The sequence below is a fragment of the Heliangelus exortis genome, chromosome W (genome assembly GCF_036169615.1).
Source record: "Heliangelus exortis chromosome W, bHelExo1.hap1, whole genome shotgun sequence".
Classification (NCBI taxonomy): Eukaryota; Metazoa; Chordata; class Aves; order Apodiformes; family Trochilidae; genus Heliangelus; species Heliangelus exortis.
The window spans coordinates 14192666-14218845 of record NC_092453.1 but is presented as its reverse complement, the minus strand read 5'-3'; the positions used below and the strand labels follow the sequence as shown (position 1 = coordinate 14218845).

General features: G+C 42.3%; 2 protein-coding genes across 14 annotated transcripts in view; both read right to left on the bottom strand.

Moving 5' to 3' along the window:
- Positions 1 to 2085: 2085 nt before the first annotated feature.
- Positions 2086 to 10604, bottom strand: LOC139789191 (signal peptidase complex catalytic subunit SEC11C). 2 transcript variants are annotated; one of them, XR_011723064.1, is made up of 7 exons: positions 10422 to 10595; positions 9207 to 9316; positions 7897 to 8046; positions 6978 to 7097; positions 6432 to 6489; positions 4255 to 4364; positions 2086 to 2677 (listed from the first exon to the last, which is right to left on the bottom strand). XR_011723064.1 is itself a non-coding variant. In XM_071729709.1 (6 exons), exons 1-6 carry the CDS (start codon positions 10461 to 10463, stop codon positions 5967 to 5969), a joined length of 534 nt encoding a protein of 177 aa, XP_071585810.1. In that variant the 5' UTR covers positions 10464 to 10604; the 3' UTR covers positions 5805 to 5966. The 2 variants fall into 2 exon arrangements, 1 of the variants encoding a protein (XP_071585810.1); XM_071729709.1 differs by lacking the exons at positions 2086 to 2677; positions 4255 to 4364 and adding an exon at positions 5805 to 6020 and having other exon boundaries at positions 10422 to 10604.
- An 8415-nt stretch (positions 10605 to 19019) lies between these two features.
- LOC139789269 (zinc finger protein 532) overlaps positions 19020 to 26180 on the bottom strand; it is a 34871-nt gene continuing 27710 nt past the window's right edge. For 11 of the 12 annotated variants that reach the window (XM_071729770.1, XM_071729775.1, XM_071729768.1 and 8 more), the window contains 3 exons: positions 22406 to 22518; positions 21533 to 21680; positions 19020 to 20873 (listed from right to left, as the gene is read on the bottom strand). In XM_071729770.1, coding sequence (XP_071585871.1) covers positions 20379 to 20873; positions 21533 to 21680; positions 22406 to 22518 — 756 coding nt within the window. In that variant the 3' untranslated portion in view covers positions 19020 to 20378. Of the gene's footprint in view, positions 20874 to 21532; positions 21681 to 22405; positions 22519 to 22876; positions 25576 to 26180 lie in introns of those variants that run through there. The other variant, XM_071729780.1, reaches the window with a different exon arrangement.

Genomic DNA, 26180 nt, shown 5'->3' with positions numbered 1-26180 from the left:
CCCCCCAGCCCCATCTGCGCAGGGCGGGATCGGGGGGGGGGGGGGGTGCTACGGTCCGTTTCTGTGCACTCTCGTACTTTCGGAGAGCCCGTCCAGCCTTGGGGGTCGTTTTCTCCATTACATCGGAGAAACAGGAACGTCTCAGAAGTTTGTTCCTCCGAATCTCCCAGCGTGGCGTGGTTGGGTGCTCCGCGGTGTCCGGGGGCTGTGAGGGACCCCAGAGCGGGACGGATGGTGCAGGATCCAGAGCAGGACCCTCTCCCTTGGGCCCCTCCTGCAGGCGGGTGGCAGAGGGGTGGCCCCACCAGCAGCATCTCTCCCCCAGGCCCTGGTGGCCCTGCGGCGGAGCAGGTGATGTGCGAGAGGACATCAGAGACTTTGGCATCGGCAGGGGGTGAGGGCACGCTGGTGACACTGTGGGTGCGTACACGTGTGTGGCTTTACCTGGTGGAAAGGGTTTCAGGCTGCTGCCAGGCCAGGAGCTGGGGTGGCTCGGGTATGTGTCTGTTACAGGAACTGTTTTCTGGATAGTTTCAGTCAAAACGAGACTATCTTCACAGAAGGCATGACAGCAGTTGCACAAATGGCTTGCTGCTCTAGGCTTAAATGACTGAGCAGGTTGAAAAACTTTTACAAGAGCTTACGGGGAAAAAAGCTCAAGCATGTTTTTAAGCAGGAGGAATGGCTGTAAAACAGCCAAACTCTAAGCAAAATGTCACTTCAAATGTTCTGCAAAGAGGTTCTTTTAATTTCCGATGTCCCATAAATTTACTATCCAGGTGTCAGTAATATGGCTCTGGCTTACAGCCCTTTCTTCTTTCCTTGCACAGACTCTGTAAACTTTTCCAGCACCCTAAGGAAACTGGAACTGGCAAACTTTGTAACAGTTAATGAATGGAAAGCTTTCCAACCTGGAGAGGCAGTGCAGACGACAGGATGGGTGAATCACCAGAGAAGACCATGCATGGCTGGGGAGGCCACGGGGAAGGGGAGGCTCAAGGTCACACAGCTTCAGGCATGCCAGCAGCTTCACTGAGATGCAGGGGGGCGAGTAGCAGGGGGACAGCAAGTCCTGATGTGCTGTTTGTCCCAGAGGAAAACAAAGGCAGGAATAGAGTCATGTGGAACTTAGACAGTTTATGTGATGATTTAGAGAACAACATCAGGATTTAGGATGCACAGTTAGCCAATCTGACTGTAGGGGACTTGCCAGGTCCTTCAGCTAACTCAGCATTACTAGAAGTGAACTATACCCCATGGAAACTACCAAGGATGTGAATTAACATAATTATGGGGCAAACTACCTCCTACAATCCTTTTTGAAGTCAATTGTCTATCTTACTGTATGAGCTAAATTGTTCCCTTGTTTGGTCTTTGTTTATTACATCTTCTTTTACTGATTAATGTGATTCATTCTTTTATTTTGGTTATTAATTATGCATCCTTGTTTAATTTACAATAGTATTCTTCTACCTCAACCCTGAGTTTCACTGCGCATCCTGCAGCACAGCTACAGCCAGCATGTGCTCTGAACTGAGTGACAGATGATCAAATACAATACTGCCATCCCTGGGAAATTCTAATTGTTCACTGCAATTCAAGGCAGGAAACTGACAATTCAGGAAACTGTAAATTTCCAGAAAAACAAACCAAAAGCACAATATTTGGCTTTTCTAAAGTACAGGGTCTGCACTGAGAGACCTCTGCCCGTCCTTCCCTGTGCTGCTCACAAGCTTGGGTGAGGCTCCCAGGGCTCCTGGAGTTTGAGCCACACGTAGCCTGATGGTGCCTTGTCCATGCTCATCAGGTTATTTGGGTGCTGGGCAGGCAGGGAAAGCAGGCATGGGCCCAAAGACCTGTCCTTGTTCTCTGGTCTCTTCACCTCTCCCTCGGCCCAGCAGAGGATCCAGATCTTTGAATACAGTTGTGTGTTATTAGCATTTCTTCATTTACTTGTTCATAAGGTAAAAAAGGTCATATTAATAAAAATAAAAATAAGAATTAGAATAAATCAGTAAGCATTTCATAATAAACAGAAATAATATACTGGATGGCCCCCAACAGGAAAGGTACAATAAACAGACATTATTGAATGTGAGTAACTCTTTACTGGAGATAACCTTTCTGAAAGAAGAAAACTACTTACATAAATTTGTGTTTGAACATCAAGCAGCAGCTCTCTCCATTTTAAAATACCTTTCTGCTTTTCACATATTCCATAGCAAAGTGAACTATTGTTGTGCTCCATGGCAGGAAGACATTAGTGGGTTTCAAATGCCATTACCACAATAACACTCTTTAATTTGTTTCCTTCACATTTTAGACAACTGTGATTGTTTTATCAGCAAGGCAGATTCTACGGAAATAAAAAGGGATAAAAGAAAAATGGTGTGCCTTTCATCATTTTCTTTGTAGTGATCCTGACGTTAGTGACAGCTATAATATATGTACAGAACAAACAATGGCTTAAGTGTATCAGCAATGTAATAACAGGGCACGATCACTAAGGAATACTTTGTAAATGTTGAAGATGCTGCATAGACTAATCTCCAGCACTCCAGACCTGCAGCCAGGGCAGACATTCTGCAAACAACATGAAAATGGACTCCCCGTAGTAACAGTTCCCTGAAGAACTGAAGACATTTTTCAGAAAGAGAGCTCCACAACTTTAAAGAGGCTGAAAAATATGAAATGATAAACATTTATTGGTAAGCCATGGTCCCCACCAAAAGCCTGGGTGTGGGGAGGGCTGAGGGAGCAGGGTTAGCATGGAGGTTGTGCTGAGGGACAGACAGCTCTTGGTGCCTACAGGCCAAGCTCTTTCAGTGGGATTCCTACGTGAGCTGGGGCTGGGACAGAGCAGGGACCAGCATCATCTGCCACTTCCTTAGTTTGCAACTAAATCTGGGGAAAATAAGCACCAAGTGAAAGTAAAACTACCAAGTTCTCTTTCCTAAATGCCCATTTTCTTCCACATGTCACTGCTGATGCTGGATTTATAAACATCGTATGTACTGGAGAAAAGAAGGAGCTGTGCAACCTGCATGACACGAGCCCAGAGCCTGACAAGGCAAAGAGCAGGACGAGGGCAGGTGACAGAAAGGACAGGCATTAGCAAACCATGTGGCTCTCAGGTGGCCCCAGACACCTGTCAGAAGTGTGGAAGGGACACAGCCCCACATCCAGCAGAAGGCCACTGCCCCTTGGCATGCAGGAGCCACCATGGCCAGCCCCTGGGTACCCCAACACACCCCTGGCTGTGCTGTGATCACAGCTGCTTCCTTTGTAAAGCTCAAGTCCAGAAAAGTTCAAACAGCTTCAAAATTTAGGTGATGGTTACATCCATGTCATTCCATATGCCCACATATGGATACAGACCACGTATGCATAGCTGCTGGCTGATAGCATATTCACACAGAAATGACAGAAAAGCAGAGTTGGTTGCATATACCAAAGCACTGTACTGGAACATAAAGGATGACTCTTCGGTGTTGACCACCCTCTCAACATTCTTGTGAAATTTTAAACACGGTTACTGGTGATATCCAACAGGTCACTGTTCTCAAAGGCTAAGCCTGTTCCTGCTCCTTTCCCTCTGTCATGTTCCTGCTTTTTCCCCCATGTGCTCTCTGCTGAGGCTGCTCAACTCACAAACCCAGCAGAGAACTGCTAACTTCTGCCTGCCTTCACAACTTGTATTGGCTCCACTGCACACGGGAGCTTAGGCAGAGACACATGTTGTCTGCAGCAAGAGGAACATCAGACCTTAGCCAGAGACAACAGCCAAGTCCAGGGGCAACACCTCAAGTTACCTTCACACTTGTTCTCAACAGGGCTAGCAGGAAAAGCTGGTGACATTCAGCTACAAAATACCAAACACCAAACTGCTTCTCTTCACTGCAAACACTAATAACATTTAGCAGACATTAGATCATTCAAAGCAGCAGAAGAGCATTCTCCCATATGCTTCACTGCTTACCAGCCTAAGAATGAAAAGATTCTGTACTGATCCCCACTGGAAGGAAAGGGTTTAAACCAGAAATTTAGATTCTGGACAAAACTTCTGGCACTTCCTTCCCTGACTTCTACTCTAAGGAAATTAGTAAGCATCTATCTAGAAATGGAAATGCTTGGCTTAAACTATGTGAGATTTATCACTACAGCATCTGTTCCTACTAGCTGAAAAGGAAAAAAAAAAAAAAGCAACAAAACCACAAAACCCTAGTGTTTAGCACAAAAGAGAAAGCAGATTACCTAGGTGGCTAAACAAGCCAGTGCTGGTGGCTGCTTTGGTGGATGCAACCAGCAGAGCTCAAGGCATCCAGCTAAAACCAGGCAGGTTTCTCTCCATTGTGCAGCCTGTTCTGCAGGGTAAGATTTAGCAAGAAATGTTAAAAGAGACACAGGAAATCATACCCAGAAAATACAGTATGTTTTCTGAGCGTGACCCTGCATATTTAGATATTACCCTTGCATCTTTTTACTAATCCATGTCCCCTCAACAAAAGAATAAATTCCCATGATAATGTGTTGAATTTGTCATTTGTGTTATGTCCAAAACCCCACTCTCAAAGTTAAGCTGTGATTGCACTGGGGTAGATGGATACAAATAAATTCTCATCTCAGTATTACTGGGGGGGGGGAAAAAAAAAAAAGAAAAAAGAAAATCTTACTAAATATACACTGTTTCCAAAAATTAAATTATTTTTTCTTAACTGTGATGGTACACTTTAAGGAAGACTGCATTTAGGATACCTAAATTATCCTGATATGCCATTTATTACACTCAATTTTATTTCTACACAATCTGACACAATATAAGACATGAAAACTTCTTAGTAGGACACAAAAGAAGTAATATTACTTGGAAAAATTCAGCAGTTGTCTGCCTTTCGGCACTAGCCACTACAACAGAAGTAGTGCCATTATTCTATAATAGCATATTTTTGTAGAGGTAAGGGATTACAGGAGAAACAAAACTGTAGAAAAAACCCATCACGCTGTTCCTTATGAAAGCTACAAAGGCAAAGAAAGCGAGGAAAACAAGTTCTGCTTTGTTGAAGGTATAATAGTGACATTTGAAGCCAAGAGAAAAATCCAGAATTTCATAAAAAACAGTTATCAGTTAAGTTTTAAACTGAAAAATCGATTTTATGTGTATTATTATTGAGGTACCATAGGATGGGAGAGAACAATACATTCTCACCACCAGCACAGGAGTCGTGTCTCACCCTTACAGGTAATACAACTGAAGTACACCACTGTGCTGTTTTGTTTATTCAGTAATCTACAAGTGTTAGTAAAGCCCCACACAACCTTTTTGCCAGGTTTGTTTTACAGCTTGGAAGGTAAGGGCAGGTGGGTTAACAGCCTGGATTCTGGAAAGATACATGGTCCCTAGAAATCAGGTCACTGGGTTTCCCATCCCTACACCACAAAGGAGCAATTTCTCAATGCTTAATCAGAATGAAGACCCTTTTGTGTGTGTTTTGGTCAGCCATATCTAGGCAACTTCCTTTAGGCCTCAGTCTGACTGAACCCCTGCAGCTCCCTGCCTGTTCCAGCTCACATGCTGTGTCCTCACACATGTGGTCATGAAAAGAGAGGGTGCTGACAGATTAAAAATAATAGTAATAAAAAAAGATATCAGGAGGGAGAAAGCAGGTCCAGATGCAGTAAAACAACACAGCACCTCCAGGAGTGCCACATGCTGCTTTAGCACTTCAAAGTCAATGTCTGCCACACAAGCAAAATCCTGACAGGAAGCAGTGTCTTATTTCAGATACTAACCAACAGCCAAAAGCTTTACTCATTGTTGTACAGTTTATTTAGACAAGAGAAAAGCTTGCACAGTTTTGTAACTGTACACAGAAATGAAAACATCTGAAACGTATCTGTTTTTTCCCCCTGTATATGTAACTTTGTAGTCTGTTCTTGGAAAAGTGGCTGGGTTTATATGGGTTGTTTTAGGATTCTCGTTTCAGCAGCACATATGCTCCCATTACTGCCAGAAGAGCTAACTGCAAAAGAAAAACATTATAAAGACTGATTATAATTTCTCTCTGCAGAAGCTCTAAATCTACAAATGGTTAAATGTGTGCCCTCTCCAACACTACACCTCTTAGATGAGTACACAATTACAGTTGTCTTCCTACAGAATCACAGGAACAGTTTAATGTGATCATATTAATTATAAGCAGACATCACCACTATATACACTTATGAAATTCCTACAAATTGAATATTTTCAGATTATTGCACATACTAAGTTCCTCTGAACAACAGGCAAGCTAAACTGAGCAAGAAAAAAGATTTTACTTAATATGAGGTACCACACCACAAATTTATTAACACGTATTCTTATATGCAAGACTCTTACTACCTTTAAGTACTATTTTACGGTTTTGCATTTAAAATGTTTGTATACATACCTTGAATTTTGGATAGTCATTCATTATTATAGTTACCATGCCAACATAAGGCAAAAATCTGTAATTCACAAGAGATTAATGCAAAATTAACCCTCAAATATTGTATGGAAACGTGTCAGTGTTACTCAGTTTAAATATTTTAGTGCAAAACAACATCTACACTTGTCACTAACAAATATCTGAATGGGAAATAAAATGTATTAATTTTTTTCCTTAGATAAAAATTTAATCAAGTTATTTGATAATCTTAGAGATTTCATCTTTGCTAACGAAGGGGACAAAGCTCAAACCTTACGTAAGGTTCCTGAAGAATGTGGAAATTATTTCCTAGTGATTTCTAGCAATTACAAGGGTAACTTGGTTGATTTTCTATTTATAGGTAAATTATTTGTTAAATGTGCTGGCTTATGAAAAAAAATTCCACTCATAAAAGTATTTTTTCCAGGTAGTTTTTAAATTACCATTTAAGAAATTAAAAATACCACACCAGATCTACATTGTACCAACAGCTACATAATTAAAAAGAACGCACTTTGCATTACTTACCCTCTTGCTCTTCCAACAACATCTTTCTTCTCTAACCAGTTCTGACCTTCTATGTACAAGCCTCTATCATCAACTTCATTATTATCCCCTTTAGTCAGAAATTTGATGTTCCCATTTTCTCTAGAAGGCAACCAGGTGATAACTAAATACCACTTGAATATAAAACCTCAATTAACATTTACCTAGCACAATGAAGATGAAAAGTGCTACAAGATTAGATAACAATGTTTACTTCCAGTCCTGCTTGTGCTGCTTATTTAACAAACACCATTAAATCATTAACATGACAGACTTTACTGACAGTCAACAGATTTTAACACAAAATGTTTTTTAAACCACTCCTAGATTGTCATCTGATGTGGGCAATTACACAGAGGACATGAAAGGCATATTGTCCATTCAGGGCAGGCACTAGGCTTATTCAACAAAGGCAGCATGTACCTATCTGTAAAATAAAAGCCAAATTCCAACCCTCTGCATTTTCAGTAGAACAGAAATTTAACTCTGAAATCACATACTAAAATATATATATATATATATATATATATAACACAGATGATGTAGACCCTAAAAATCTTTAGGAAAGGAAGTTGTATAATAATACAATGCTTTATGCATTTTTGAGTTCTATGCACTTGTATTAATTCTTAGTAATCGTATTTATGTCAAAATAAAACTTTGTCCTTCTTTTGATGGGAACAAATTTGAAGACCACCTACAGTAGCTGCAAGCCTGCATCAAATTCAGTATTTTGTCACTAATGCTGCAATACAGTTTTAGGTCACTCAATAACCTTCACCATCTTTCAGATATTTGCTTTTAAAAGCATCTTCTTCGTGAAATAATGCCAAATTAATACATGAGAGTCATGGTAAAAGAAACTATATTTAGAAATAAGGAAAGTGCTAAGTTGCATTACTTTTCATGTATTTTGATTACTCTGTGAACTATTGGAATGTCTCTGCCTTCAACTTTAAAAACAACTATTTCACCAGCTCTGATCGGGTCGTCATGGAAATTCGTTAAGAACAAGAGGTCTCCTCTGTGGAAAGCTGGTTCCATGCTGCCACTACAAACAAAAAGAGAGAGCTTACTAGTGTCATGGTGAATGGAAGAAGAACCATGAAAACATTTAATTAGAAGATTAAAGAACACTTAACTCCTACAAATAAGCTCACAAACTTAAATGAAATCTGCACTTTCACCCATTCCATGACGTTACTTAACAGAATCCAAACCTCAGTCTGAGCCAGCCCACCCAGACTCCCTCACTGCCTCTGTGAAGGCAAGCAAGCAGCTCTACAGACAGTGACAGTAGCTGTGGTGGAGGAGCAAAACGAACCATTCTGGTTAAGGAAACTATTAGTGAAAAGCAAAAAAATGTTCCCAGTACAACAGGAAGTACTTCTCCACATAGAAAGAGCTCAATTAACATGAGTAAGAGTTCCAGTTCCCATAACTAATAACAGGGAAAATTCCCATTAAAACACTGTTATTTACTGCATCTTCCTTGATTACACACTCAGTTTCTGTAGGGCTGACTCTTCTATGAACATGCACTTATTTGAAGAACACTCAGGGGCTCTTTATATACCTGAAGTAAGATACCACGGAGACAGAGCCACACACCAGTACATTGTGCTCATAAAAGAACTTCTACTGTAATATAGTTTCAAAAGAAATACCCATATGGTAAGGAACAACAACAGGAACAACAAAAAGAAATTAACAAATAGACTGTAGAGTGTTCAATTACTTCAGAAAGTGCAACACATTTACTTATTTTCTTCAGGAGATAACCAGAGCTTCACAGGATTACATGCACTTCTATTACAGGGGAGTAATTTCTTTGGAATCCTAACAACTATCCAGGAATTAATATCCTTGCTGCAATATACACACACACACACACACACACACACATATATATGTAATCTTGAGTAGTTTATCTATTACTTTTCTAAGGTTTTAGGTAAGGTTTTTCTAAGATAAGGTTTTCTAAGGTGTGTCACATATCTACTGCTTCTACAAACTTCAATGAAAACAAAACTACAATCACAAAAGCAGTCCTTGCTATTTTCTTCTAACTGTTTTTTTGACAAATAAGTGTTTAAGTACTACTTCCATTAGGTGAGATTTCAAACTCCAAATCTATCTGCGGGGGAAGGTGAGGAGATAAAGAAAAAGCAATATTTGGCCTTTAACAAAAAAGCCTTTACATTGACTTACCTGAGCACCACAACAATGGGGCTTTCACTCCCAGTGATGACTATCAGCCCTTTCCATATCATAAGAGCAGAGGACACTATCATGGCAAAATTTAAGACTTGGTAATACAGCTATATGAGACAAGAAAATTGATTTAAAAAGTTACTGCATTGCACTGAGAAGCACAACATGAAATTTCAAGCCAAATGCACCACGGAAGAGCAATCCAGACACATGGATGTTCATATTCCAGCAGAAGCCCCAGGGCACAGGTTGCTATATGGGCCACCCAACCAGCCTTGCAGAGTAAAGTTTTTTTCCTCAATCTTGGCTTATCACATTGGTGCAATTTGTTAGTGCTAGGAGCTCCTGAACTTGCAAGCAAAGTCTTCTAAAAGACAGGAAATTACAAAGTAAATGATCAAATCTATCTTGATCTCAAGTCCCCGACTCCCACCTGAGCTCCTAGGTACTCAGCACATACATAAGAAATACTACGAGATGAGTAATAACAGACTTTGTACTTTTAACAGTTGTTTTGGTTTAAAAAGAGGAGCTGTGGGGTGGGACAAGTGAGATGACAAAAGGGTCTACTCCTGAGGCCAGGTGGAAATTTCCTGTGGGGAATATCTTTTATTGACTGGACTAACTTTGAGCCCAAAATTCTACAGGACACACTGCCTTCACAACACTCTTTTTTTTTTTTTTTTTTTCCCCTTAACAACACAGGGAGATCCTCTGCTGGAGGGGGACCCTGCCCATCTCCTCTTAGGGCTACCACGCCCTACGGCAGGGACCTGGAGCCAGAGGAAGTTTCGGGTCCCTTCCACCCCCAAGCAGCCTGTGGCTTCTGACCCACCCCGTGGCTCACTGCTGTCAAACACGGAGCCAGAACCTCCCACACGGCTCCGGTTTCAACGCACACACGGTGGAACAGGTGCATAACCCCCTCCCTCATCGCTGGTCACGCTCCAGTATCAGCTCTGAAGTTTGCTGGGTTTTGTTTTTGTTTTTTACAATGACTGACGCTAAAAAAAACCCAGAGCAGAACCCAACGCAAGGGACTTCCACAGCCCGCAGGTCGTGCTTGCCCAAAGCCTCACACGGTCCCTTCCCGACGGCTGTCTGCCCGCTGACAGGGCACAGAGGGCAGCCCCTGCCCCGCTCCCCCAGCCCCTCCGCGGTGCCCAGTTGGGCGCTGACACCGCTGCACACCGTCGGGTTCCCGGCCGCTACCTGCCGCTTGTTCATGCGCCGCAGGTCCCCGAAGAGATCCATGGCGGCCCGGGCCGGCGGCGCACGGCTCCTCAGCGGCTCCCGGCGCTCTCCCGCTCGGCTCCTCTGAGGGAGCCCGGGAAGACGCTGCACCCCGAGGCCCGCGCTGCCGCAGGTACCGCCGGCCCGGGGCAGCTGGCAGCCCCTCTGCTCCCCGGGAGTTGTAGTCTTTCTCCTCCCTCCGCCCCCCTCACACACGGCAGGCGGCAGCCAGACGAACTACAACTCCCAGCATGCACCGAAGCAGAGGGCCCAGAGGGAGCTGTCGCTCGCCTTCTGCCGTTGCAGATGCCCGACAAATTTGCTTTCCGCGGGGTCTTCCGGTTGGCGCTGAGACCCCACGAATCAGTAGAATCAACCGAACTCGTCCGTGGAGCAGCGGACCAGAAGCAGCGGCCTCCTGAGCCATCTTTTTTGGGTCAGGCGGCTGCAGGGCAACTCTGTCTGGGGCAGCCGCTGCGTGTGAGCTGCTCATTGGCGGGCAGGATGAGGCGGGGCCGGGAGGGGAGAGCGGGGCGGGAGCGGTAGGGGGCGCTGCGCTGAGGGGAAGGTGCCCGGCGGCCATGTTGGGTGGTTTTGGCGGGCATGGGGCTCGGACCTAGGGGCTCAGGATCCAGGCTCCAGGCTCCGGGCTCGGGGCTCAGGGCTCGGGCCTCAGGGCAGGGGCCGCCGGTGTTGGGCGGTGAGACCTCGGCCCTTCTGCCAGGGCAGGGATCGGTGCCTGAAACGGGATCTCCCTCAGAAAGCACTCGAGACCAATGGACAGGAGTCTGCCTCACCAGCTGGGGGTCGAAGTAATTTCAGCACTGAACTGCCACCTCAGTGTTTGTTCAGGGTCCACGATACAGCAGCTGTTGAAAAAAGCAAACTAGAAATTCTCGGCCTTTAGAAAGCTTATCTTTTGTGTGGCAGCTGCTGCTCAGTTCCTTCTGTGGACCTGTCCAGCGACAGGAGTGAGTTTGTGCTGGTCAGAAGATGGCTGGCAGCAGCTCCAGTCGTCTGAGGTAGGACAAGGAGGGTTTACACATACAGCTGTCAAAGGCCGGCTTCCCCTTGGCCTTCAACACACAGGAACTGATGGCTATAAAAACAGGACCTTGAAGAATGTGGTGAGGACGTGGCTGGCAGATGTCCCTGGAGCCTCCACAAAATACGTCTTTATCCCACCTTGAGCAGATGCAATATTCAGAAGTAATTACTAAGACAGACACGGAGAAGGAGAATACACAGGAGCAAACTCAAAGGTGTCTAGAAGATTTCCGACTTTTTGTGTGTGTAATTAAGATTTTAATTAAAAAGATGTGGAACAAAGGTACCTGTTCTTCAATAGTGGGATCTGACCCCTGAAATGATTGATAGATTCTTGCCCAGCAAAAGATTTTCTGCAGTTCCTCTTAGGTTTTCATACCATGCTACGTAAATTTTTATTTTTTTATTAAATAGGGTTTTTCCCTTTCTGTACAAATCCACTTGGTTTTTTTTGTTTTTTTAAATTACTAAGATTAAAAAGGGTGGTTGGGCCAAAATAATAAAAAAGTGGAAGCAATATAAGGGAGACAAATCACAGTCCCTTGTGGGTGAGTGTGTCCACAAAATTTCAAGCTACATACTGGTTTTCATGCATCTTCTATGACATACTGGGTCCTTTTGCAGAGTTTACAGAGCTGTCCCTATATGACAGATAAAAGGAACAATAAAGGTAATAGATCAGTAAAGCTTTAGGAAAGTTGGTTACCTTCTGCCAATGACACAAACTACACAAATGTGAGTTCTTACTGCAAGAGGTTTGTCATTCAGGCCTCTGATTTTTCATTTGTTCCTCTGAGAGCAGCTAATTGCTGATTCTCCTAAAAGAACTCAGAATGTCTCACATGTTCTGTTTCAAATGAGTCTCTTCATGATGAATAAACTGTCAGTTGCTTCTGTACTGCTGTCAGATGCATACTGTGGTGATGATTTAGAACCCATGTAAACCTTTTCAGTGCTAAATCCTTTTCAGTGCCTGCCTGCTCCCATAACTGCATATCCCATGTCTGATATTTATACAACTGGGAAATGATGAGATGATCTCAAAACTACTAATGAAAATATGTAGCACATAAGCTACCCAGTGTCTAATTGAATTTCTCTCCCAGAAGATTGTGCCTTTCAAGTAAAAAAAGGCCAAGAAATAGTTGTACACAGGAGTAAATATAAAAACCTCTTGGAAGATACCACTAATTTACACTACAGTAGCAGGACTGAGTTTCGACTAGTAACTCATAGGCAATCATAAGCAATCTGACAATTAAATCTTTGTTTCATTTGCTTTGCCACTGGAATAAAATCTAAATGTTATTTCCTGTGGTTACAGATGTATGTTTCATTTCAGCCATTAAAATAATTCATTATATTAATGTAGAGTATCATATTTGCCAGAACATAGAAAAAATCAAACACAACAAACCAGCTTTTGTCCCAAAATACTAAATTACCAAACATACCAAAATACCAAATTCCTACTGGAGTAAATTTAAACCTTACTTTGTATTTAATTATGTTCCATTTAATGATAAATATTTGACACCCTTCTTTTTATTACCCGGTTCTTCTAAGCAAGTTCATAACCTTGTTTGCAAGGTTGTGATGTTCAAAGTAGTTCTGGTTGATTAACAGTATCTCCTCTAATAAACTCTTTCAGGCTGTTTTTCCTGGTTGAACAACTGAGGGCTGCAGTACCGTGCTGCAGGATTGTCACCCATCTCTACAGCTGCAAACATGCTCTTCACTCCTCAGACAGTGCTGCTGTGGTGTGACAAAGGGACAGGACAGGTACAAGAAGGCACAGCTGGTAAGTCTTTGGGCTGTCTGATGCACTGCTGTACTCTCCTGGGGCTGCTGCACCCCAGACTGTTTTGAGACAAGGAGGACAGGAAGATTTTGGATGCTCCTGTGTTTCTGCATTTCCCTGCAAACAGCTCTGCACAGTCTGACCGTGGTTACAGGGTCACAAGGTGAATGGCTGAAGGTGAAATGAATTTGCACCCCAGAGCTACCATGCTGCATCACAGCATGGAGACAAATGGCTGTGAGAGGAGAAGGATCTCTGGGTATTTTTTGCAGGTAGTGTTTTAATTTTCAGAATAGGCAGATGATGATTCTTGCCTATCATGAAATAGGAATACCTTCGTTCTGAGGTTGAAAGGCAGGCTGTTAGTAGGGAAATGGCAGTATCCTAGAGAAAGTAAGTGACAGTGTTAGAACAGTCCCTTGCAGTCATTCCTGGCTGAGAGAATTAAACAATTATAACATCTGATTTTGCAGCAGGCTGAGGGAAAAAGCAGAGGTAGTGTATAAAGGATTTAGAAAAGGGAGAAGGCAATCTAGTTTTTTATTCACAAAGTTGCAACATTCTTTTGTGGAAGGCACAAACCCAAATTCCGAGACCACAGTATCTTCTGGTATCTTTCCCTGTCAGTGTGCTATTGGTGAGAGTTTTGAAGCTCACAAAACACTTTTACTCACCGACTGTTCATGGTGAGTCAAGGAAAACATATTAGGAACGTGCTTTTCTTCCTTTTCCATAGATGCCAAGAGTCACCCACACTTCTGTTGGAGCTTTGTTATTTTACCATCTGGATGATTTAGATTATTAAAGGTTGCATGTATTTTGAGATCTTCCCATAGTCTGGATGTTTGACTTCAATATTTGTACAGTAGATCTTTTGGAGCTCTGCAGCTAGAAAATTATGTTAATTTTTTAGTACATGGAAAAAAAGTAGCTCTTGACATTCTGGCTGGTTTGCCAGACCTTTGGAAACATCCAGGCTTTGTGTTACCTGTAGATATAATATTTGAATTACAGCTCTTCGTTTGCAAAGCGATTGGTGATGGACAAATAATGAACACCTTGCACTCGAGCTGAAAAATATAGGTTAATAGGCAAAGCCATCCAAGTCCATCTGCAGCCACTCAGAGTAAAGCACAGGAGAAGTGCAGTAACTGGCTCCCCCAGAGAGCATCCTCTTGTTCACACACATCTGGAACTATTCTGCTTCCCCTTCCTGTTGCTGAACAAAGCTGAAGGGGACTCCACACTAGACCCAGTGTCTGCTTCTCTTCAGTTTCTCAGAAAAATCTATCTCTGAACATTATACCTGAACTGCCACAAAGCTGAGCTGGTGTCAGTCTCATTCACTTTCACACAGCTCTTAATTTCTTTTCACCTCAGTATCCTGAACTAATTACGACTTTTCCACAGTCTCTTCTCTCTTCTGTAACTGTTATGGGGAAGAGGAGCTGTGCTGCACCAGCAGCCAAGCTGACTGACCATGATACTCATTTACTTTGCTATTTGATTAACCTGCACTGAAGAACTGAGGCTGAGACACTGCCTAGGAAAAGCAAAAAAAGAAATGGCATACATGATGGCTCTTGAAGGCCTCAATCATAGGCAGTCCAGCCCCTGATCACTGAGTTCAATGCATATGAGTTTGCCTCTGGCCATAGCCTGGTATTTGATGCTTGTGCCTTGACTTTTATGAGCGTTTGGAAAGTGCTTGATAGTGCAGGAGTGGAGCAGAGCCTGAGTGGGAATGTCTGGGTGGGGTAAACCATTCAGAGCAGTGCTGGTGCTGCTTGGTGAGGAGATGTTTCTCTGCACATAAAGAATTCATCTCATTGTGCTAAAAGCAACAGTATGCTAATGCAACGGCCAAGTGATATTTTGAGACAGAAGCTCCTCCAATTACAGCCTGACTGCATTCGTCAGGGACTGCGCTGCATTTTAACTGAGAAAGTGACAGTCACTTAAATCAGGAAATATTGTTGTACTTGACCTTCAATATTAATTTGGCACAAAAGCTATGGCAATGTTAGCCAAGTGGTGACCGGGCTGGGGGGGAGCAATACTTATAATGCAGTGCAGACATATGCCTGCATCATTGAATGCAAAATTGCAGAATTTTAGAATATAAAATACATGAAGCGGATAAAGGCTTCTGCAAAATTGCATTAGCAGGCATATCTGGGAAGGACACGATGCTCAGATTATTTTGCCTATAGTCACATTACTGCTCAAAATGCATTTTTTCCTTCAAAGTAGAAACCAGGGGGTCAGAGATGAAAACTGTAGTGTCCAGTTCATTTTCCAGATGAATCTGGGTCATTTCCAATGCCTTGTTCTACCAGGTGTTTTCACAACCTTATTGTGGCCTTTCAATACCTAAAGGCCCTGTGAGAAGGTTGGGGACAAACTCCTCCCCCAGGGAGGAAAGCCATCTTTTTTCCAGTTGTGAAAGAAGTAACATTAAAACCAGTTTCGTACGGTCACTGTTGAGGAGAAAATACATGTTTTTTTTCAAAGAGAAGAAGTGCTCAGGGAGGAGACAAGAAGTCTCCTTCTTTGTGCTCCTTCTGCATCCACTACTGGCTGGGGAGCCCAGCTGATGTGTGAAGCCCAGGGACGTAGTTTGTGTGTGCACATGCCCGCTGTGTTTGCCCTCTTCTCTACTTATTTCTCTTTGCACTCCCCGTACCCACCCTCAGTCCTTCCAGGTGCCCAGACAGATAACCTTTTAGTAATAATCTGAAATTCAAATACAAAGAATTGACTCCTGAACTGCCCTAATATTTGAGAAAGGTTTTTAAATGAAATAGATTTCCTTTGTCCCATTATTAGCCTAGCAGCTGCCTGTGTATGCTGGGCGTACTGAGAAAGGTAATATTAACAGAATTAAAAGGTCAGAGTCATATAAAAATCCTTTTAAAACTAAATAGACCCGCAGCGATGAATTCCCCACAGAGACACAGAGGCTGAGAACTTTTTGCGCCTTTTTTTGGCACCTCAAGTTGTTCATCTGTAAATGCCCTCCGGAAATTAAAAAACACCAGACAGGGGCGGCAGCCGCGGTCCCGGCCAGTCTGTCCCTTCTGACCACGCTGCTCTCCCAGCCGCAGCGTCCCCATCCTTACCCTTGGGCTGGTCCAGCTGGCACGGGCCTGGGCAACCACCGCTGGCTGGAGGGCAACCAGCGCCGGCTGTTCCGTGGGGCAGCGTTGGGCTGCCCGTGGGGCTGATTGCACAGAACGTGGTGGTTCTGGCTGACCTGGGGCTCGTTGTTTCTCCCGGCCGCTCTCGCTGCCTCTCTCCAGGGCAGTTTTGTTGCTGGCAAATTGAACGCTCTGGGAGGCGGCTCAGCGCGGCCCCGTACACAATGGGCAGGGCGGCTCCCTGCTGCCTCACCGGGCTATTGTCAACTCCCACGCTGTTATCTGCTGTTAGTCTCCCACTGTGCGTGTCCCCATGAAGACACATTCAGAACTTTCCCAGGTGTTTTGTTTTGTTTTGTTGCCCCCCATTTTCTGCAGCCCCACTGCCTTGTTTCCGTGCCGTTTCCCAGAGCCCCCAGGTGTGCACAGTCCTGAGGACAGCCCCAGTTGCCCCTTGTCCTCACGGGTGGCTGCAGTCCTGGCCAGGCAGCTTCTCTGTATTGGGATATTTGGGAAGAGGTCTCAGTCATCTCCCTGCCTCACTGAAGAGCGGAAGGGATTGAATGGGAAGCACACAGCCTAAGGAGCATCTATAGATGAATATATACACAGACACACAGGTACACCTGACAGGTGCTGCCTCCACGGAGCTCAGCAATCACTGCCTTTGCACGGGGGGAGTAGAGAGAAACAGCCAATCGTTAGCCCCAGCCCTGACACTTACATGTTCTTCTGCCTGCCTAAATGCTCATTGAAGCCTTAATTAGTATTTCTGTTATAATCTGCTTGCTGGAGTCGATGTGCAATGTTAAGTACCTCTGTGTTCCACTCAGAAGAGTGGCTGCAACACAGTGGAGGCTAAATGATCCCTTTCCTACCTCAGAGAGGTTTCATGAAATCTAGTACATTACTGCTAAATCCTCAGAGGAGAGAAGGGGTAGAAAAGGAGTATTAATGCCATCATTGTCATTCACTGTCACAACATTAAGGAAAAAGCAAACAATTCAAATGTCAGATCCCTTGTAATAACGTTTAAATATATTCTTTATAGTTTACAAGAGGAAATAATTACTCTAGGCATGCAAACTGTGATCTGTGCCTTTTCCCTGGTGTCTCACATTGCTGTATAACAAACTGTTCACCTCCTGGTCCTTGGGAAATGATCTTCCTGGTAGGAAGAGGTGACAGATCTGTAGCTGCACATACTCAGTGCATGCTGGAGGGTGCCCAAGAGCTGGGTGGGCAGTGAGAGGAGACCTGCACACTTAATACCACAACAGACTTTCACTGAGGAGTTTTTAGCAGCAAAGGAGCCATGACTTCTGAAAGGGTCAGCCACATAAAATGAGAAACTTTCTTTGCCCAGACCCAAGTAAATAGCAATAAACAAACAGGCTGGTTATTAATGGGAAATCTCTTGCTTGGTCAAGATCAACTTCCAAGCAGAAACATCTCAAGAGGAAACTGGCAGAAGCATCACTCCTGGAGTAACACCTGGACACTGGAAATCTCTCCTAGAGAGCGAGGTACCCAACAGGCCTTTGTCATTGCTGGTGTCTTGGAATCTGGAATTGCTCAGAAGGAAGGAAAAGACCCAACATCTGGAGGAGTTGGAGAGCGAAGCAAGAAACGCTGAGAAAAACATTATGATATTAATTGTTCCACTAAATCTCCCCCTGGCCCCTGGTCTGGCATTTGTTTGGAAGCAGCCATAGTCCTCACAGAGCACCTCTCCCCTTCCCCTAGGAGAGTGGATTTCTGCCTGTGAAAAGGGACCATTTACCTGCAGGAAAAGCTGCACTTCCCTGACACACCCAGGTGTGTGTAAACTCTGAGCCTAGAGATTACAGGGCGGTTCAAGACCCACTGTCCCTGAAACCTTTCAAGAGAGCACTGGAAGGCCAGTTAAATCTATCTTCCAAAGGACACCAAACAGAGCTCACTGCCATCCAGCTGAGCCCCTGTCACAGGGCAAAGGCAGGGTGGGCACCTTCACATCCAGCTCAACAGGTTTCAGGGGGCTTGTCAGTAATTTTCAGTGTTTTACCTCTTGGCAGCACCAACAATGACCTAAGTTACTGGTTCACAGCATCCCCTTGTGGGTACAAGACAGCTAAAAGGGAAAATAAACAAAAGTATTAATAATCGCTGTGAAAATTCAATTTTTATTATCTGTTCACTGTATACAAAACACCATTCTGCATAGTGATAACTCATTTGTTGTACAGTTGACAGTGCACATCAACAAACAAGTGTTCAAGAGGTATACACTGAATGGGAAAGGCAGTGATGGGCAGTGTACATCACACACTACAATCCTGCGATGCCAGCTGTATGTCTTAGGGTGGAGAAGTACCTCAAAACCACTCAATATGCCAATAATATAAATGGGGTAACAAGCATTTACCAATGAACCAAATTAAGAAGGAGGATGAAGAGAGAAAGTGGAACTAATGTATCTGAAACACCATTTCTAGAGTGACTACAAAGTTTTACAGAGGTTGCTGAGAAGGATCCATATTTTTTTCCAAACACTTCAATTTTCAGAACTGTTAAAATTTAATGATAAATAACAGAATCTCACGAATCTTTAGGGGCAAAATGCTCCACATTTATTTACATATGAAATGTGTTTAATACAGTTGTGATGATGGACATAGTGTATAGTAACATCTGACAGCAGCAAGACTTTTAAGGAACGGAACAATTACTACTGTAATCATGCAGCTATCTATATATACACAATTTGTTTTAAAAAAAAGTACAAAAATTTTTTTTTAGGGATACATACAAGGTATAAAATGCAAAAACAAACAAAAATATAACTCTCACAGAGAACTATATATGAAAGGGACAGTATGGTACCTTTTTGGACCATGTGAAAGTGATACTCGATACGTGTTTGAAATGGCTGAACTAGCTTCATGGGGTCTGTGCTAAAGCTGAAAGCCCCGGCTATACTCACACAGGCTGGTGTTAGCTTCTTGACATTTGTGGTTGTATCTGACACTGAGCACCAGAACATTTGGCATTAGCATACAGAGCTGGGAAACACCAACCCCTGTAGCAAGGGTTCACTATTTTCTCCCAATAACCAGAAATAAAGGAAAATACAGAATGCCGTGTACTCGCTTCTATATAATGTTTAATAAATTACATGACAAAAAACATCATCATTATAAACCTATTCCTCTAATTACATCTTATTTGATAAATTTAGAGCAGCTCAGCCCTTTTGTAACAATTTGAGCTTTGATCACAAGCACCCAATGGTCTAAAAAATCACTTCATAATACATAAGAGTTGTGCAATTACACTTTTTGAAAGTACTTTATCATTCTAGGGGGTCTGCACCTCTTCTGGTGTTGCCACCTAAAACCAGCACTGCATTTTATATATGCAGTGGTACTTTTTTTTTTTTTGAGTACTTATTTTTTAAGAGAAAGTTTAAAAGCTTCCTTACACATTTAGAAGCACAAGTTCTTGGAATTTAAAGTCTCTCCTTAGCTTGCATCCCCTCCCCACTCCCCTCCAAGTGCTGTGTTCTGATGCACCTCCTTTGGCTAATTTCTTTCAGAAGCATGCAAATAAGAAACAGTTTCAGCAAACCTAAGGAACTGCCCCAGCATTCAGAACTCTGTTTTAAAGAAACTTACTAGAAAAAAAAACAGAAACAAAACAGAAAAACCCAAAGTTTCCACTAGATACAATACAAACACATAACAAAGAGTATAAAAGTTATTAGTTTAAATATATACAAACTCTTTTAAACTCAAATACTGCTTCAATGATTTTGAGCGTATAGACAATGAGGTGGACACTTTTATGCAGAATATATTGCAACAGCCGAACAGTACTGTTAACACTATTATACCTTGAACTTTCTGTAGCAAAAACATTATTAGTATTCCAATGTGGAGAGAGATTTCTGCGTCACAAATCTTCTGATCACTTTTCAGCTGAACTCATTCTTTTTGACTTAATGAAGGCCATGCCATGTGTTCTCATGTGAGTGTTTAAGGCTGCTTCAGTTTCAAAAGTCTTTGCACATACTTTGCACCTTCTGTCTGAGGCTGCACTGTCAGATGATTCATCCTCATGATTGGGTTTATTTTCCTGCTGATTATCCTCCCCAGACCCATTTTGTTTTGATACTGGCTGAGGCTCCTTCAGCTTATGCACAATGAAGAGGTGTCTGGAGAGGGACACGTGGGATGTGTAGCAGAGTCCACACTCCCTGCACTGGTACGATGAGCCATCAGATTTATGCTGAGGAATATGTTCATGAAACTGGAGAAGATTTTCTGTGGTAAAGCCACAAACAGCACACTTGTGAACTTTAAAAACATTTATCTTTAGCTTCTTCAGTGGCTGAGTGATTGCACCTCGTGGAGGCCTGAACTCCAGTACAGGTTCTTCCAATTTACGCTTTGGACTAGGAACCTAAAAAAAAGCCACAAATGGTATATCCTGTGAGCATAAATGTGCAGTTCTTAAAAAACTGCTTGGAACTTGGTAGATTCTTCCCCTGGTCGATTCCAGTACAACTTTAAGAAATACAATATTTGAACTAACACGAGCAATTATATGTTGTACGTATTGGAAAGCTAGGGGTTTACCTTCTGGAACTCCATTTTAATTATTTAATGTTATTTAATGCCTGAAATTTGACTCGACATTAAACAAACTAACATATTGCCAAAGAATGAATCAACATACATGATTTTTAAAACTAATTTCACAGTGAAATTAGTATCAAATAAGCTCAAGGCTGGGTATTTAGAAGAAGGTCACATGACTTCTACATAACCTGTAGCTTTCCTATAGCTATGAGAGGACTTGATTACAGAGGTTTTGAAAGGTGCTCTTAAAACAAACGTTCTCCATCATTCAGTGATCAAACCAAACACAAAGTCTTTCCAGAAACATCTCCTAGTTCAAATATGACTGAATTTGTTGCTGGAACCTCTGAGACATTTTTTTGCCTCTGCTTCACAGAAGATCAAACGTTTATGGGGTCAAAATACCTTCATCTATTTAAAGATCCTGCCTGTACACCCACAAATATTCACTCTCAGTGAATGAATCTTCTAAGCGATTACCTTTGTGTCCTCCTTTACTTCCCTTTCTTCCATATTGGTTGCTTCAGTCATTTCTTTCACATCAGGGTCTTTAATGCCATGCATCAATTGAATATGTTTTTCTAACATCAACCGCTTGGTGAAAGTACGTCTGGAGTCTGGGCAGTGCCTACACAAACACAAAGAGGACATGCACAGATTCAAATGGCATGCTAACACAACTCATAGTACTCTGAAGAATATAAAGAGGACTAGAAAGTAATTCCAGAGTAGAATGCAATTTCCTGAAGGCAGTGACAATGTTTTCCCAATCAATTGCACAGGTGTTATAAATAAGAGCATAATTACAAAATAAAATTAGAAGTGCTCAAGCAATTTATATTCAGAGCAAATGAGAAGTCCTCTAAAGATAATATTCAAAATTGTAAAAAAGTGTGAATCTAAATATAATCTGGGAGCACTGGATTTGTTTTTTGTGCCTCTGCTAACATCACCAAAGCGTACGTTCTATTAGACCCCCAAATTCTCCTTAATTTAACTTTGCAGGGAAAGCAATTCCTTGTATAATGAACACTAGCTCCAAATGATACTCAGTTCTGCTTTCAAATCCAAACACTTTTATCTCCTTAGAACTAGTAATTCCTTCTCAGCTCCCTCTCCAGCCTCAAACAGAACCAACTTGTCCTTCAGAATCTGCATTTTGTCCTCCCACACAGAACCAGCTGCATTACTTCTAAACCCCTCATGTGCTTTGGGAGTGTCTTTCTCCTGATATTTCCAATGTTGAAACATACTGTACTCTGGGACACTTGATTGCTTTTATGCAATCAAGAAAAACTCAATGAACAACATTTTTGTTGGTTTATACTCTAAGTAAATAAAAGTACAACTTACGAGCACGTATAAACCTTTCTGATGCCTTTGTGCTTGATACGGTTGTGACGACATAAACTATGGGATGAACTGAAAGATTTGTCACACTGTCGACATGGATGTTTCTTCATTTGCTTTAAAAAAATAGGAAAACCACATTAATTTAAAAAGATCAGTAAAAGAAGTGCATGTGCCAATAGGAAAGAAGCATCACTCACCAGTGCCTGGTACTGTACCTGCAACTACATACACATACCACCCTGCAGCAGCACTGCAGCAGCACAGGAGCCAGACCTCTCCCCAGGCAGTGTGGCCACAGGAGTGACATGAACACAGGCTCATCACCAGTGTAAAGGAGTGCCAGACTGTGGGGGAAGAGAACTGCTTCCAACAAAGGAGCAGGGAAGATGGGTGGGTTGTGTCTGGAGAAGTAAAGGCAGTGCCACGAGACTTGCTCTCACTGTGAAGTGACCTTTCCCTTCCCGCCACCAACCTATGTCTGCAGTGGCTGACTGAGGAGCTCATCATACAGACCACAGCAAAACAGCACAGACACTGACACACCAAGAGGGCTGAGAAAAGTGATGCAGAAATGAGAGGTATAGTCTGGAACCAACCTGAAGAACATCTGTTCGGAGAGTTCTGTGGGTTTATGTCACAGTTTGTTAAGTGAAGGAAGGAAGGAAGATGAAAAGGATGGAGTAGTCTCTACCTGTGTCATTGCAGCTGAACATGGCCAAAGGAATTCAAGTATCTGCAGACTATAAAAGCCCTAAGAATGACTGACATTGTCCTGTTCCCTAAATTCCATCAGTCTTAGGATTCAGCTCACTCAACATCTTATCAATGGAGCAGCTGCAGTAAGGAAATGGAAACATTCCCAATCAGACTTCCTACTTCCTTTCACAGGCAACTAGATTGTTCAAGCTTGTATCTGTAATTTTTGCTAGTTTGGCAGTAAAAAGGAATTCAAACCAGCAGCTTAGAAGTAAAATTCAGTGAGCAAACACATCTAATTGGAGATCTTTCCAGATTACTTTTCCAGTTTACTCTGCAAAAATCACAGTCAGGATCAGGATCCTACACTTCTCATTCAGAGCAATGATTCCTGATAGAATCAAGGTCTCCTGGATTTGAACAAGAAATTGACTTTAATGAAACCTCCCAGAAGAAATCCGAAAGCATGGAACCAGATTTCAAGTGTTCCAGTCTGAGGGAAAGGTCACGTCTGCTAGTCAGGAACGAGTGAAGAACAGACAGTTTCATACAATCAGTCAAGTATCTAAAAAGAAAATAACATTCCTTGGATTGCTTTTTCCTGCTCTATGAGCTGTCATAGTTTTCTTTCATGGGGTTAATAACTTTGCTGTATTTTAGGAAACGGAAAAAAAGCCAAATAACACAATTTTATTCTACTTTTCCAACTGAGGCCACTGAGTGATAGAAATTAATAAACATTTGAATTTGGACCCTTTCTGACTCTTCTGGAGAATCCATCCAAGATTTGTCTCTAAATCTGTTTCAAACCATTCAATAGCAAAGATAATCTTCACACAATAATATAAAGGGATGTAAAGAGATGCACAATAATCCACATGGACAATTTATTATGACATGAGTCATTCTCTGGGGCCTAGTATTAATCAAAAGTAACAATAAAAAAAAAAAAAAAAAAGAAAAAGAATTCCCAATCCAAAATATTAACAAGTTTAAGCCACACAGAAATGCTAAAGGAACTAAGAAACATCCTTCTCATATTTGTGCTCTCAGTGCTGTGATGTGAATCATCTCTGTTGATGTCCGGATTCTCCCCAATGGCTACATTGCTCAGAACAGCTACAGACAAAGCCAGTGGAGGTCTGCAGAAGTGATGTCATCACTGAAAATTATCCTTTTCCAAGTCTGGAGTGAATGGTAGAAGGGTTGTACACAGGAAAAAGTGGTGTCTGGAATGGCTAAAGGAGGAAGAGCTGTTGCAGAGAGATGAGAGACCCTTTGCTAACAAGACCAAAATCACATGGAAAGTGGAGGAAGGAATGAAAAGCAGTTCTGAAAGGTCATTCATGCAAATGTGAAGCAGCCCATTAGAAAACATGATATGGTAATTTTACTGGGGCTAGTCAACATAATGCTGTGAGAGGTGCAGTACTGTTCACTCTGAACTTCCTTTTCATGTTTAAAGGCCAATTAAAAAAAAATTAAAGAAAATCAACATATTTTGCTCTTAAATTGTTAAAGGTGACAACCTTACAGTGTGTACCTCCAGTGCATACTCATTAATGCTAACACTTTAATCAGTGTGTTCTGCAGCACAGCTTTGGAGCATGCTTATGATGGCAATGCTCTGGAAAAAATTTATAAAATAAGACAGAATGTGAAGTCTGATGAGGGCTTCTGTCAGGGAGCAGCCCTGCACCAAGCTGTACAGACACGTAAGCTCAACCCAGGCAGCCCATCTGCCTTTGCCAAGGCCACTGTGAGAAAAGCTGCAGGAATGAGCTCAGCAGCACTTAGTCCCTCTCAGAGCACCAGTGGCACTACCTGAGCAACCATTCCAGACACCACATTCCTAAATTCACAGAGAGGACTCCAGATTAATACCCAAATAAGATTTTGGATATATTAGTTTCTGCAGTAGCAGCCAAAAACAAAAGAACTGAAAAATTGGTTGTGTAATTAAGTGCAGGAGGATGTGTTGTATAGGATCTTGTCTCTACAGGAGGAAAGAGGATGTTCAACTAGATGCACAGCAAGCCAGAATTAGTGAAGCAATTCCTGCTTAGAAAACATCTGTTCTTTTGTAGAAACCCACTTACACACTGGTCCTAGGAAGCTCAGCATCTGTCTCCCTGGCCAAGTACAGACGTACACAATCCAGTTTCAAGCCAGGAGTTGCAGAGAACTGTTAGAACCAGCTTTTGTCTGGACTAACAACATTTATTTTTTTTAAAAATAGCACCTTCAGATCAGGCACAGTCACAGCAAGGGGGCTACAAATCTGCCTACCCTACAGGTGGCTTTCCATCCACAGTTTAGGAAGAGGATGCAGAAAATGTGAGTCTATCTGTCTGGAAGCTGAAGAGTCTGTCCAAAAAGGAGATAGCTGTCAATGCCCCTCCTATGAACATCTCTGAATAATACAGACTGGGATCAGATAACAAGAATTACAGCTCCAGACTTTCACTCTGACCCTGCAAAAGCAGAAGTTTGAACTGATAATCTTCAAATACCTTACATGACAATGGATCTTGTGAATAGCTCATTAATTGCTTAATTAGTTTTTAAAAGATGTTTTCCACAGATAATTTTAGACCATTTAAACCACACCTATAATTCTTAAGAAAAACAGACTGTAATTTAATTCCATTATTTACTAGACCCATTTCTCATACTTAATTATCTTGCGCTCATTTATAGTCTCTCTACAGCAAAATGTGCCCATCTAAGTTTAGTTTTTGAATATAGTAATTTTGAAAGCTAAGAATAACTGCAAATTTCAAGAGTTCTGGAACGATTAACATTTCCTCAGTGACTTCTATGGACAGATGCAAAAATGATCTTCTAAAGCAAATCAAATGGAGAAATTAAATGGAGACCACATGATCTCAGATATTCGTCTACTTTCCAAGCTGTAAAAGGAGAACCAGGTAAAAGAAAATTTAGTTCTTGAATCATATTCCTTTGGTTTGGTGTGTTTTGTTCCAAGGGAGACTGACTGGCAATGTAGTTACAGGACTCTACAGCAGGAAGGCTGAAGGAACAGTGTGGGAGTTCCTGTCAGCAAGGAGAAACATGG

Coding starts and splice junctions, on each gene's coding strand:
- LOC139789191 (XM_071729709.1), bottom strand. CDS start 10,463: ATGGATCTCTTCGGGGACCTGCGGCGCATGAACAAGCGGCAG. Junction 8,047..9,206: donor CCCATTGTTGTGGTGCTCAG/GTAAGTCAATGT, acceptor TTTTGTTTGTAG/TGGCAGCATGGAACCAGCTT. Junction 7,098..7,896: donor GTAATCAAAATACATGAAAA/GTAATGCAACTT, acceptor GTTGCCTTCTAG/AGAAAATGGGAACATCAAAT.